Source organism: Tetrao urogallus, assembly GCF_951394365.1.
Source record: "Tetrao urogallus genome assembly, chromosome: 3".
Lineage (NCBI taxonomy): Eukaryota > Metazoa > Chordata > Aves > Galliformes > Phasianidae > Tetrao > Tetrao urogallus.
The window spans coordinates 84,993,556-85,009,158 of NC_136815.1; the positions used below are offsets into that span (position 1 = coordinate 84,993,556).

At 43.3% G+C, this 15,603-nt stretch overlaps 1 protein-coding gene across 1 annotated transcript in view; it reads right to left on the minus strand.

Moving 5' to 3' along the window:
• The window catches only part of GMPR (guanosine monophosphate reductase), a gene marked incomplete at both ends in the record, with an annotated part of 36,736 nt that overhangs the window by 2,513 nt on the left and 18,620 nt on the right, over positions 1–15,603 (minus strand). The window contains 2 exons of the mRNA XM_079533812.1: positions 6,179–6,338; positions 13,621–13,663. Of these exons, the coding sequence (XP_079389938.1) occupies positions 6,179–6,338; positions 13,621–13,663 (203 nt within the window). The remainder of the gene's footprint in view (positions 1–6,178; positions 6,339–13,620; positions 13,664–15,603) is intronic.

The window sequence follows — 15,603 nt, forward strand, 5'->3', positions numbered from 1 at the left end:
CTATAAGATGGAATTGGGACAGAAATCTGTGGTCTTGAGGACAGTGCAAACCTACGCTCAGTAAATGTTACGCCTGTAGAGCAAAGGCCAAGAGACCTAAGCTCATTGGTGCATCATCTTACCACGATGCCCACAAGGCAGTATTGTGAATGTTGGACACTCCAATTACAGAGCTAGATGATGCTCTACAGCTATTGGTCTCATGACCCTACTGGTACCTTCAACACTGGTGTCAATGTTAGCTTGTATGATCTTAATTGTTTGCTTCTATGCTAAAGCACAGTGAATAACTTGAATTGCTGTTACGTTCTTAGTGATTTGTTTTGAAGGAACAAGAACTCATGGGAAGCATTCAGATCATAATGGTGTTAACACTGATAATCTGGCCATGGGCTTTGTAAAAGATATCTCTTCAAACTGTTGTGGCTGAATTATGTGTTTTGCAGCAGCAAACCATGATGTTTGTAGTAAGTAGGTACTGAGATTGTTACATCAACCTCTAGTCTCATCCACAGGGATGAAGGGTGAAGCTTGTTGTTTGGGCTGTGTTACTGTTAACCCTAATCTCTAGTCTTGTTGGGGCAAGCTGTGGAGTTTATAACAGGCAACAGTTCAGGCTGTGCTAACAAATCCTGCCACCTGGAGAGTGGCTGGAATTTTACCAAATGTAATGCCTATGTTGCTGCAATATTCACGTCTGTAGCCTGGCCAGGGGTGTGAAGTCTGATGGATACAGAACCAAACCGACACCAACTCCTGTAACATGATTCCCAGGACAGAGTGATATTTTACAAAGTGCACTGTTACAGTATTAATTTCTGCTTTCTGGTGCTAACAGAGGAAGAGTGGAGTTTAAAACTGATGTATATTAAGATTGTGATGATGCTGAACGCGTTCATAATGGAGCTGGGGGAGCACACCACATCTCTGCTCAAGTCCCTTTAAGAAAGAGCCAGCAGCCTCTAGAAGATGTGCCTGGATGCATCTCAAGATCATCGAGAAGATACACAGCTGGAGGCGCACCCTTGGAGGGAGGTGTTCCATGTCAAAGGGGTCCCAAAAGGACGGACTTAGGTGTTGGCTTAATTACCCAAATCACTGATTAGAAGTTTGTGTTTGTTGGCAATTAGTCAAACTAAGTAAAAGTTTCCCTAGTTGAGACTTTTTGTCTCAGCATGGACTGCCCATGCACATGGATTGCGAGGTGTGCCACAGGACCTGGAACACTTGGCCGAGGGCTGCATAAGCATGTCAGCAGGAGCTGCTGAGGGATCTGCAGCTCTGACACTCCTCTTGGAGCTATGACTGAAACAAACCCTTTCTCAAAAAAGAAAGGTGAAGAAGGAGCAATTGGGTCTCCCAGCAGCTGGGAATGGATGTGCCCAGATGCTTCTGACAGACTCTGTGTCTCTTGCCACTGAACAGCAAACAGAAAGGGAGAACAACTTCCTTTAGACATTTTGCATGGGTCTCATCTGTGGTACGTGCCCTCACTCCCAGTCAGCACAAGATTGCTGCAGGCATGGATGGATGAGCACCACAGATGGGGATCCTGGCAGGAAGGGTGTGATGGAGTGATGGTGTCCTGTCAGTCTGGCAAAACATGGACCACAGCAAAGGGGTCAGACTGCCCTGGCACAAGGCAGCCTCACAAGTGGAGCATTTAAGAGATGGCAGCAACTGGGGGGCAGGTCTTTCAGGCTGTCATTTGAGATACAGATGGTAGCAGCCAAAAAGAAAGTAGCAGCCAGATGCTGATGCTATTCTGTCTCTGTGGCCCAAATTCCACCCCTAGTTAGTTTAACTGCCAAAGCTAGCTCAGTAGCAGCTGTGAATTGCTGAGTGACCACAGCAGGGCTGCAGTGTTCACACAAGATCTTAGAAGGGTTAACAAAAGCAAATTGGCTCTCACTGAACAATACCATGGTCTCCATCCTTACTTGCCTTATTTTCTCTCTCCCTAAAAAAAGAATCTTAATAGGTGTGCCTTTCAGAAATTCCCAGCTCTGATCCATGCCTTGTGAAAGGCAGTAAAAATGTAAAAATAAACCAATAACTAAATGGCTGACAGGTAATGAAATAAGATCCAAAGATTTCACGCAAATTGAATGTGCTAAACCTGACACAGTCATTACAAAACAATTACACACATGACTTTATTCTCACTACAGCTACCTCACCTTACCCATCAATTTTAATTTCTGTTTACTGGAGGTTCAGGTTCTCCAGCCAGAATGTGTAATATTCAGAAGCTGAAGTTCAGTGACAAGCAGTCTGATTCTGCAGGGGGCTGTGCACGACGAGTTCTGCACTGCTTGAATAAAACATTGAGTGCTTAGGTTCTTCTGAAGACAAAACAACTTATTTGGGTCACTGATAGGGATTTACAGCTGGGCTTTTAAAACCTGCATAAAGAAGTCCCACTGACTTGATAGGTTTGAGGTATCCAGCATTTAAAATGCTGAGTTAGAACCCTTTTGCTTCAAGTTTGCCATGACCTAAACTAGTAAGCAATTCAACTTTCAGTAAGTTTTTCTACAAAAGTAATTGAAAGAAAACCCTTGCTGTATTTCTGATCATCCCATCCATGCCCAGTGCATTTGCTGTACTGGATAACTATAAAAATAGTTGATATTTTTAATCTACGGTGACATTCATCATGCTGGGTTGGGCCAAGCAAGACCAAGACCAAGGCTGGTATGGATAGCCAGCTTCACTTTGTGGCTGCAGCATCAACAAGATGAGAACATCTCCTTACAGTTAACAGCTGAGGCTTCATGCTTGGAACTATGGTAGCTAGCAGTAGACTGGGAAACTCCTGCTACATTACCGATTGGTGGCACAAAAAAAGCAGTTTCTCAAAAAGGACTAAAAATTTCAGATTATACTTCTGCTCCCCTTGTTGCTGAGGTTTCAGAACTAGATCCCCAGGGGACTTCTAATATTAGGATGCAAAATACAATATGGCTATGGATCAAGCAGAGCTTGTAGTACCGTCCACAAGGAATTGAAAGGGTCTAGACCAAGCCAAATATAGCACCTTTCTGTACACCCTTTAATCTTACAAGACATAATGCTTGCACTTTGTCTCATTTCTAAGGGGAACCACTGTTAGTTAATTCTCCTGCTGGCATGCTCATTTTCAGGTTACATGCACACACAACTAGCTAAAGCAGAATTTAACAGCTGCCTTACTTCTTTGTCCCACTGCTACAGCAAGGTTTCCCAAACTTCTATGACTTCCAGCAGCACAGTGGTGACCAGATGCTAAATGCCTATGTTGTTGCACTGAGTCCTATGCAGCATGCTTGATCTTCTCCCCATTCTCTCAGAGAGTGGCCATTAACCATATACCTGAAGAGCATCAGGACTTTCTCACATGCTAGACATAAGCATAGAGCAGGAAAGGCCAATGAGTTATCACAGCTCAGATAAAAGGTTACCAGCACCTCTTTGTAACTGGCAGCTGCAACTTTTACACGATAATTACTAGTGCCACTATAGGCACTATATATAGTGCCTATATATATATATATATATATATATATATATATATATATATATATATATAATATATATATAATATATATTATAAATATATAATATAATATAATATATATTATATATTTTATATATATATATATTATATTATATATATATTATATATAATATATATAATTATATATATAATGCACTATAAGCATTTCTTCAGAAACTCTGATGCCAACCAGATTACCTGCAGGTAAAAAAGTTCAACAAACGTAGATTGCTTCTGTGGACTTGGGTATGAAACTATTGTGAATCAAAGCTCGGAGATATGCAGAACATCTCACTAATGCATCCTTCCAGCTTGTCTCAGGTGCAGATGAGCTCCTCCTTCTACAAATAGCCAGCTGTGCTTGAAAGCAAAAGCACACTGAACCTGCTGTGCCAAAAGAGCCTTGCAGGTTAACCAGGTGGACAATCAGTCACATGCTTTGCTCCTAAAGGCAACCCACTGCTGTTGTCAGAATAAGCAGTATCTCGCAGGCAGTGGTGCTTTTAAGCTGGTACAGGTACAGTCAATATGAAATAAAGAAAATCCTTTGCACATTGCTCTCTAGTTCTGATCTGAGCCACAGAAAAGAGGTATGTGGGCTCAAGTCAAGAAGAAAAGGTACACTCCACTCAAGAAATGTAAGTGCTCCTCAGGCAAAAGGTAAAGGTATCCCTGTTTCCTTATTGTCCAATCAGATGGAGAAAAATCTTGGCATGAGAATCTGCCAGGATGTACATCCTCTCCTCAAACCACAGTGCTTATTTTATATTTCTCCTTGTCAAACATCTTCTTGCAAAAGAAATCCCAATCTTCTTTGCCCTTGAAAAAACTCTTTTCTATCATCTCTTCTCCCCGTGTCCCACTGATATTTTTCTCCTCAGAAGTTCAGAAGTCTTCCTCTGAATGTAGTTCTGAGCCACGCTCTGTTTAGTAGGCACAGACTGCCAGATAAGTGCAGCACCCATAAGCTCTCTCTTTCCCCATCTTCACGTAGAATTCTATTTTAATGAGCCTGCATTTTCTGCCAGACCAGAAAAGCTGATGACTTCATTAGTCACTGGGTCTCTCCTGCACAATGTCTACCAGTAATCCTCCTTAGTCTCTATTACTATTGCAGCTTCAAAGCTCATATTTTAGGCCAAAGGAGAGTGGTGTAAAGGCTTGAATAGGCTGTATCCTACCATTTTGTAAAGTTCTGGATGTACTGCTGCGCATTTTTATGGTGCATTTCAACTCTTGACAAGTGTAAGACAAATTACACGAGCTAATGTTGGGGTGGGAGATGGAAGGTGGGATCACATGCTCTCTAGCTGGTGCTATGTCTGATACGTGCCTCCTTTGTCATGGATCTAGCAGCAAATAGAATCAGAGAATCATAGAATGGCTTGGGTTGGAAGGGACCTCAAGGATCATCAAGCTCCAACCCCACATTCGTGTCAAAGCATGAATTCCATTTTGTTTTGTAAATATCAATCTGCTTTTCATTCCGCACTGTCACCTTTACGGGGTTGCAACTCTTGCCCTGGTAGCAGATGAACACATCAGGGAAAAAAGCATGCCAGGAGAGTTGTGTAGCAGACAGGGCCAATAAGACTCATCCATCTTAAACAGGAACAGTAGGAAAAGTCACTGGCTTTGAGATCCTAATTAACAGCATTCTATCAGATAGGACCAGAGTCTAAATCTACACCAGTGGAGGAGATTTCAAAGTGACACCTTCAATCAGTCAGCACATCATGTAAGACAGTATGCAAGACTCTCTAACACAGTATGCAACAACGATGTTGTCTCAGGGCAGTGGCAATACATGCCATTAAGGGAAAACATATGAGGAAGTTTTCTGGAGTCACCTGCTTTTTCAGAAAGTAAAAATTCTCAGCAGCCTCAGGAGTAAAGTAGCAATGGACAAGATGCCTTTGCAAAGCCTGTCTGCCTTCCCTTCCCCAAGCATTTTCTCTGAGCATTTTATCTGACAATCCAAGCTCCCACAAGCTGTATGATTTTTGGAAACGGATAATGGGCTACTCTGGTGCTCTCTTAGCCTAGAAGGAGGGAGAAATATGTACTGCTGTGTAAAAAGACTGCCAACAAAGCCAGGTGTGAGCACAGTGGCTACAGCCTGTGACTGGGAGGGCTTGGATGGGCTTGGGCTCTTGGTACTGTTATAGCTGTTACACAGCACCAAACTGGGGCTAATCCCAGCTGAGCTTCACTGATTCACCAGGCACCCACTTTCTGCAAGCAGAAAGAAGCATATGGGCCAGCTGGGAATCCATACACCAACAGGACACACAATCTGGTTAAGGAGAGAGCCAGAAACCACAGCTTGGTGTGCAATGTGCCCACATGTAATTCACACACATCTTGAGAGACCCAAAGGTCAGAACAGTGATGAATGGCTTCCCAGTTTGAAAGTACACTGAACTGGCTGCAACTGAGTGAAAAGGGTTGCTCTCAGCTAGCCACCCCCAGCTCCTTCTCCCTGTCTCCTCTTTGATGTCATCCCTCCCAGAGATCAGATGCTGCGTTGCTAATGGATTCCTGAACAGGAACAGAAACACAGACCTGTTTGCAACACATGGCTTTTGCAGAATTCACTTTCAAAAGTTATGTATTTGCAATTGCTAGAGAAATTCTTACCTGTATTCAGCAACACCTCCTGCATGCTTCTTCATGGCTGTATCAGAGCTCATCCCATAGAAGAGTTTCACCTTCTTGCCATTCTTTTCTATAATCTCTCCAGCACACTGATCGTGGCCTGCAAACATTCCTCCCAGCATGACAAAATCAGCACCGGCTCCTGTGATCAGCAGAGTGATATGTAAGTAAGAAGGGAATGGAGAGAGGGTGAAAGACAAAGCAAGAACACAGTAGTATCCAAAAACAACTGACAGTCTTACACAGATGGGTACAGACGGTCTTCTTTGTAATACATGCAGTAAACTAGAAGAAATGCTTTACTGAAGAGTTGAAACACTGAATTCTACTTCTCTGATATTTTAAATGGAAAGAATCATTTCCTTTATGGGGCCAAAGGTGTAAGATTATTGCACTCCACCCCACACTCTTTATCTTCAAATCGTTTTAATCCCTTAGCTCACAGAAGTATCTGAGCACATCTCCTTAGCAGCTACTATTGTGACTGCAGTACTCAGAAGCCCTAATAACAGGGTGGAACCTGTTCCTCTCTGTGCTATACAAAGAAGAGGACAGCTCCTGCTTGAAAGCCTTTGAAGCATAAAGGCTGTGAATAGGAATGTATCGTCGAGGAAGGCACGCCCATGAATGTCCTGCTCCCAACACTGACATGAAACACTCACATTTTGTAATGAAATGATGGACTTTTTCAAGCCATCAGCTATACTTGTCCAGTGCAGCACAAGGTGATCTGGGGATCAGGATGGGTCTGCATTTGTTTCCTGTTAGGTTGTGTAACACCTGGCATGCAGCACAAAATAGGCTTGCTGGTAGCTACAACTCCTAAATAATACAATTATTCAAGTGCTGAGTGACAACACTGAATACCCAGTCACACCTGCTCAGTCTGTGCATCTTCCCAGGCTTTGCAAATCATGAAATCAATCCCCTGAGAGTAAAATGAGCATTTTCAGAATTACTGTTAGTTTTCCAAGACTGTGATTGCAATTTCCAATATTTCCAGCTGTACTGGAACTATTCCACCAGCAGCTACTCCTATGACATTTTGTCTTGTTTGGAGAAGTTTGGCTTTAACTCTTTTATGAGGCTGTGGTGACCTATCCCTGAAACTCTCTGCTTCATCCATATGCATGTTGCAGAACAGACCTCCTCTCTGCTCAGCTTCTTCCTAGAATTTGCAAAAGAAGAACAGGGATATAATCCTCACTTCCTAGAAAGCAGTTGAGCCTGAATTAGCCCCACCCAGTCAAACATGTCCAGAGACACTAGGGAGATCCTAGGCTAGGTAAGTCTGGAACTTAGGATTTGGTCTGATATGCCACAATCCAAATCTAAAAAGTAAGCGAGATGATTATCAAATCTACTCAGCTTCTGCCATCTGTTTAAAAGCTCAGTACATAAACCTGAATTTGGGAGTATTTTGATCTTAGAATAAATGAGAACTGCGGAGTGTGCTTTGGTTTATATAAGCCAGTTCCCTCCCACCTCCCTTTCACTAAAGAGCAGACCTATCAACAATGGCTGTGAGCACAGCAACCAGCTGCTCTGCTGACCTCATCTCCTTTTGCCTGGTTGTTTGAAAGGAACAATATGTCCCTAGTAAAGAGATATTAAAAATGAGGCTTGTGCCAAAGTGCTAAGCATATCACAAGCAAAGTTTATAGGCAGGCACACATTTCGGCATCCTATCGTGCCAGCTTCCTGAGTTCTCTTGTTGCAGATGGCCAAGTTTTAAAGCCTCAGTTTGACTCACACCTGATCCTACTATTAACTCGCCAAAAACAATGGGAATGCTTATCCTTTAAGATAATTCTCAATTACGGGCAGGGAGCTCCTGCTGCTACCTGACACACTCCTGTTCCACCTTTGCAAAAAAAGGTACTCTGGGAAATCTAGTTTGATGTCTCCTTCAAGAATGGAAGATAACAACATGATGAAGGGGGAAAGGATTTAGAGTAAAGGTCCTTTCAAAAAGGATTTTAAACAAATCAAAGGCCTGCCAAAGAGCACGAGACTCTGCCAATAGCACCCTCTGATCCCTATTTCATAGAATCATAGAACGATTTGGTTTGTAAGGGACCTTAAAGACCATCTAGTTCTGCACTGCTGCCATATGAAGGGACATCTTCCACCAGAACAGGTTGCCCAGGGCTCCGTCCAACCTGGCCCTGAATGTCTCCATAGATCATCCATAGCTTCTCTGGGCAGCCTGTTTCAGTGTTTCACCCTCATAGTGAAGAATTTCTTCCAAATATCTAATAAAAATCTACCCTCTTTTAACTTAAAACCACCACCTCTTGTCCTGTCACTCTACTCCCTGACAAAGAGTCCCTGCTCAGCTCTCTTGTAGCCCCTTTTGGTAAGGGAAGGGCCCAATGAGGTCTCCTCAGAGTCTTCTCCAAGCTGGACAACCCCAACTCCTTCAGCCTTTATCTTCACAGGAGAGGTGTTCCAGTTCTCTAACCATCCTTGTGGCCTTACTCTGGACGTGCTTCAACACCTCCATGTCCTTTTATACTGGGGCCCCAGAGCTGAATGCAATACTGTAGGTGGGGCCTCACAAGAGCAGGACAGAGGGGGACAATCAACACCCTCACCCTGCTAGCCAGGCTCCTTTTGATACAGCACAGGATAGGGTTTGGCTTTCTGGGTGGAAGCACACACTGCTGGCTCATGTTGAGTTTCTCATCAACCAACACTTCCAAGTCCTTCTCCACAGGGCCAATCTGAATCCATTTGCCACTCAGCCTGGGTTGGTAGGATTACCCCAACCCAGGTGGAGGAGCTTGCACTTGGCCTTTTTGAATTTCATGACGTTTGCATGGGCCCAATTCCCTAACCTGTCAAGGTCCTGTGTGTCAACAGCACCACTCAGCCTGCTGTCATCAGCAAACTTGCTGAGGGTGCACTCAGTCCCACTCTCCACGTTACTGACAAACTTGTTAAACAGCACTGGTCCCAGTACTGACACCTGAGGAATGCCACTCGTCACAGGTCCCCGCTTGGACGCTGAGCCACTGACGGCAACTCTTTGAGTGTGACCATCCAGCCAATTCCTTATCCACTGAGTGGTCCATCTGTCCCACCCATGTTTCTTTGATTTAGAGCCAAGGATGTTATTCAGGACAGCGTCAAATACTTTGCACACGTCCAAACAGATGAGGTCAGCTGCTCTTTCCTATCCACCAGCGCTACAACTCCATCACAGAAGGCCACCAAATTTGTCAGGTGTGATTTGCCCTTAGTGAAGCCATCCTGGCTGTCACCACTCACATTTGCTCTCCCTGTGCCCTCAGCATAGTTTCCAGGCAGGTATGCCCCGTAATCTTCTGAGAACAGAGGTGAGACTGACCAGCAAGCAGTTCCACAGATTTTTTTTCCTTTTTTAAAAATGGGGGTCATATTTCTCCTTTTCTGGTCACTAGAAACTTCACTGGACCATCACAGCTCCTCGTACATGATGGATAGTGGCCTAGCAATTTAACAGTTTCTAGTTCTGTCTCTGATTGTGGGTCCTACAGCTTCCAATTAGTGCCCAAAAGACAAAATCTATGCTTTAGGATCACAGAATTCTGCTTCCTGCATACTTAAGTATCAACCTATTATTTTTCTTTTGACTGCACATTTTGGTAGGAAAGCAAATATGTTTCAACTACAAGATTGAAGCTCCTCCAATTTGATTAGCTCTTTCAAACTACAACATAATTCATCTAGCCCTTCCAGAAGAGAGGAGCCATGTTACTACAGATACAGTGAAGAGTTCTGCCTTGCACACTGCAGCTTTTCTAAACATTAGAATGAAACATGCTTACTGCCCTGTAGCTCCAGGAATGACAAGCTCATATGTAATGTATTTTTCCAATGCTCTCTAGAACTTTCTACCCTGCTTCAGCGTTGCAATAGTGTCTCAAAGTTTCAAGTCTGTTCCACTTCAGTCCCATTTAACATGTCACCAGAAGGTACCAGTTTTTAGCATTGTTTTTCCTTACTTAGATGTAGTTTCCTTACCTATATGTGGTGTTGTTTCTGTTAGCATGGGTAACGCTTTCAGTACATACCTGGCAGTCTTTCATTTTCAAGTACACACAGTATGACATTATTTTATGTACTGAAGGAATGGCAACACCTGACAACAATCCTCCAAATAGGAGGATGTGATGGGGTACACTACATACAAGCAACTGAGTAGTTCGTCCAGAGTTTGCTAGACTTGGCCTGCTCCTGCACAGTGCCACTTCAACACACTGATGCTGGAGAGGACATCCCCCCCTTGAGCCCTACAGGGCTGATTTGGTCATTCACATCCGGCAACACCTTCTCTTTCACACAGCCACAGAAGATATGCTGAAGCCAACCTACTCTTTCAGCTCTCACACAGTTCTGCTGGAACTGGATGGAGTCCCTCAGATGGCTTTTGTATGCCTAATAATACAATAATTACTGATAACCAGATAAACTCTCCACAAATTCAGGTGGAGTCAGCCTAAATTTGTAGCATGGCCAGCCCTCCACGCAGATGCACCACAGCTGGCCCTGAAAGCAACATTCACCTGTGCTCCAGATGAGGCAGCAAGCCTTCGCAACAGCAGGTATACAGACACAGCTTTTGAAAAGAAGAAGAAAAGCCAGCACGATCTGTCAGGTATATTTTGGAACCAATGTAGGTTCCCAGTTGACTCTGCCATCTGATTTTTCCTTCCTTTTCACTCTCTGCTCACATATCCTTTCTCACCACTGCTGTAAGGAACAGAAATATTGCATTTAAGATGCTGGCAGAGGATTCAAAAGGCACATTCTGTTCCTGGTTGTTTCACAAAAAAATATGTGACCTCAGGCGACAGAACTTAGTATCTCTGTGCTTTGACTTTTCATCTATAAAAACAGGGACAGTAGTGCCTCCCTGGGGCATTCTGAGAAATGTATTCATGTTATCAGCCCTTCCAAGGGTGCAGTTATGTGAACCATATTAGAGACAAGGTTCTTTCATGCTTTCAAAATCTCTTCTCCCTGATGGACCATTTTCCATTATCATTTCCAATACTCAGATGGCAGTGTCATCTTCAGTTTCCCAAATCCATAAGCAGTTTCCATTCAGCAATTCCAGAATTCCAGCAGTCTTTCCCTAAGGCATCTGTCCCCTGCATTTTTGTCCCTTTTAGTGTTTCTCTGCTCCTTCCCTTTTGTACTAGGCTTCTACCTTGCTTTTCTTCTGTCCAAATGCCCAGCCTACTCTTGATTCCTGTCACCAGTAGTGGTGTAACCTTTTACTTGTAAAGCTTCTCAGCATTTTCATGCCGTTGTTTTTCGTTTGTTTTCCCCAATTCCTCAGTTGCAATCAATCCACTCAAAACTTCCTCCTGCCAGGAACTCGCCTCTTCTAATTTTCAGTGCTACTCATCACATCTGGGACTTTCTCATACTTCAAATGATCCAAATGGCTGCACTGTCACTGCCCTACATCCCTTTCACAAAGACTTTACAATAACCCAGCAAAAAGAGACAGTAAAATTGACAACATAGTTAACAAAAAGTTCTCTTTGGGTCTCTTGTCTATACTTCATCCGGGCCTCCATCTCCAGACCCTTATTTTGGCACCTACCTTTAAAAAAAGAACACCTAGCTCCAGCTAGTCAGATGTCCATAGACTGGCTGCCTCAATTATACGTAACCAGACATGGTAAATCTTTTGCCCCAGGATTATCTCTATCAGTTCTAATCCCTTTGAAACAGGGCAGACTGATTGACCTGGCCTACCATCAGAGTACAACTTCTGTCTGTGTCATCTTAAGTTTCTAATGCTCCTCCTCTCCAGGAACAATCTGCGGTATCTTTCAGACATCCCACTCTGAATCCCAGCACCTCACAACAAACAGCAAGTCCAGAATCTGCCCCCTCATAGGTTTCAAGCTAGCTTCTCTTCAGTATAGCCCAAAGAGGTTAAAGGGACCCTTCAGATTTGCTAGCAAGTCTGGGAAAATATTTGAAGTTGCTCCCTGGGAATACTCTTGTGAAGAAAGACCTAATCAGGGCCAGGTTTCTGTGCAACCTGCACGGAATGCAGTGAGATTGTACTGCAGGTTCACAATGCCCCAAAGACAATGTGAGCAAGATCTGGGGACAGCTGAGGAGCCAGACAAAGTCAGAGAGAACAAAGCTTTCACTGCAGACTGCATGATGTCACAGGTAGCTAATCTGAGCTGAGGAGAAGTTGGGTGGTTCATTTTTAACAAAATCTTGTCAGAGAGAGTGGATGCTGCTGTTCAGCTATGTCAGAATCACTCAGCTGAAAGTATCTATCTTCACATCACATCACCCATCGGGTAACACAAAGGTCCTGTGAAATCCTGTGACAGAGCAGATTCCTTGGTGGTACCACTCACTCCTGCTTAAAATTCTCTAATTATGTCTTGTCATATCAACTGTCTAAAACCAGGAGCTGTTGGCAAACTTAGAAGATTGATTTCAGTTTCAAAATTTCCAGGAGGTTCAGTTTTTTTTTCTTGGAAGGTCTGTAATCTCAGTTTAGGCCTGACTGTGCTTTCCATACTTGCAAAGCTTCCTGCTGAGCAGATGTGTTGTATCACAACATGCTGTCTCTAGTTTTGTATCACCCTGAAATCACAATGAGACTATGCTGTCCTACTATATTCTGGGCATTACCCTACTGTGACATCTCCCAAGGGTCTGATATTGTGAGAACTGTCTTTAAGTGTCCTGTAAGCCCAGGATCCTTTTAGTCCTTTGTTCACACACACAGCTGCAAAAATGTTATGGCTAAGAGACAATCCTAACCTCGACCCTCCACAGTGATGTAAGTTCCCCAACAGAAAACACTCACAGGCTAAATTCTCTATTCTGTCAGCAAAAGCTAGTACGATTTACTGGAGCTTTTGGCATGAGAGCAAAACCTGTTAATTATTAACTTAGGTATTTTAGACATCTGCTCAGCTTTAGGGGATACGTTATAAATAAAATCTCATCTCTTCAAGTGGAGATCCCAAGAACGTCTCTGGGAATCTGCCCTGCTTTTTTCTTTGTTCTTCTCTCCAACACACATTTCACCATCTCTTCATCCATCCAGAGCTCAGGTCAGCCAGTGCTACAGTCATCTTTGAACCCTACTCAGAAGAAACCCTTATCAGCTTTCTTTGTATTACAGTCCCAGTGGCTGTATCCTATGCATATCTGGCAGATAGTTTCTAAATAGGACTTCGACCACTGTATACTTTTTCTCAGTAGAATTTTGGCTGTCCAGTCCAAAGAGCAAATTCATGTCTAGTGTATTAATTTCACTGCAGTCACCCATAGGGACAAATGTAACCTACTACTGATTACACACATGGGGTCAAATTGAGTCCTGCACCACTGCTGGCCATGCTGGAGGTATGCAGGGTGCAACATGTGGCCCTGCATATTGTCCTTACCAAACGCTTTGGCGACATCTCCTGGGCAGCTGCATCCTCCATCCTGCATAAAGAAAAGAAGGGACCCGGTAAACATCAGCACCCTGTGATTTGCAGCCAAATGGCCTCTCTGCAGGAAAAGCCCAGCAGGAGCTGACTGCATCACTGGCATACCAGTGGTATATCAACTTGGCTGAGTTTCTAGGGAATCCACATTATCCTCTCTATTGCTTTTATACATTAATCTCATTTATTCTACCAGTAAGGTGTAACAATAATACCACTGCTAACAGCAGTGATGTAAATTCCCGACTGACATTTCCTAAATCTCAGAAACTGGAAAACAAAAAACTCTTCTTATGATCTGAATCATTCCCTGCCATTTTAATTAAAGGCTGTATGATGCAGAGGTACCACAAATCCCTACTATAAACCAGCAAAGACATTTAAAATAACTTTCTCAGCAGTTTACAATTAATTAAAAGGTCACAGTAGGAGGAGTAAGGAAACATACCATCAGATATGTTGGGTTTTGATCTGATAATCTGTAAGCAAATTGGGTAATCTGATCTTTGGTAAGTGAAAATTAATCTCTCATCCTACTCCTCAGTGCTTGCTTCGGGTTAGGTAAAGAAACAGCAGCACTTTCAGTTCGTTAGCATTTTAGAAATCTGTGTTTCAGTTTCAGAGCAAAGTGACTGATGAGGGCATTTTGGTTGAGGGAGGAAAGTCATTTATGTGTGATAGGGCTGTTAAAAAGGAAGGCACATAGCAGAGCTCACGTGTTACGGCTTTTTAGGTTTCATAAAGGTCAGAACATCAGATGAAAGATCCTTCAAGCCTACAAAGCCATCGTAACAAGAGAGCTCCCAATTTCTTTGAAGATCGGGGTCCTTTGCAGACTGCTGACAGGCTTCCTGCTTTTGAGTTTAGCCCCCAGTCTGTACGGTTACTTCATTTTGTTTCACCTCCCTGTCGCTAGAAATATGTGCCTGTGTATGACCTGTGGCTGAGCACAGCTAGAAGCCCCTACCAGCAGCCATTTTAGAGCCAGCATTCACAGGTAGCTGGCAGTGGGGCTGAGTGTTAGAACCCCTCTGTGCGCAGAACGGGATACAGACACAAACTGAGCAGGTGGATTCAAAAAATGAGTGGCTTTTCAAAAGGCATCCCACTGGAAACAGTGCCTGGCAGAAGTTTAAAGGCTTTTAATCCATTTGCTGATAACCTCTAGCACATTATGCTTTTTGTTAAGCTAGACACTCTTGCTGTCAGCTCCAGAAATGAGTGCTGGGTTGACAGCTGAATCTCTCTTTCTCCTGTGTTAAGGGCTGTGCTTGTGCAATTCTTTCTCTCTCTGTCAGAGCCTGGAGGAGGGTGAGAGTGTATGCACGCATGTGTCAGGGGAGGAACAGCAGAGGTAGAAAGAAGGGTCTAATAATCTTCAAAGAACAGTGTCAGGAATTTGCCCGACTCTAACTGAGACCGGCTGGCTATAAATGCTCTCTGGTCGATGGGTTTCTGTCTGTTCTTGTTGTGTGGCTTCATGTCTGACTTCCATAATTAACCCAGTAGTGGCAGTGATGGAGGCTTTATGCTTTCACAAGGATAGAGGGTCTTACTGTGTCGACATTATTCATTTGCTTCAAAAAAATCATCAAGGAACAAAACACTGAGCAGACTAACTATCCCAAAAGCTCACATGTTACCATTTAAGATAAAAGGAACAAACGATGATGATTCACAGCATTTCTTTGTCTGTAATGTCTCCACTTCACATAAGCAGGTAAATTAAATGACATTGTTTCAAAGAAAGGAAAACAAAAAGAAGATATACTAAGCAGTTATGCTGGAAGATGCCATAATAAAGCTATATGCATTAAAATATTTCATTACATGTTTAAAATCAAGTGCTCTGTTTAGAAAATGAGATGGTGCTTCTGCTGCAATCAGCCTGGGAATCTTCCCCTTGCAGTTCAGCTAGTTCCAGCAAAGGCCCGGATC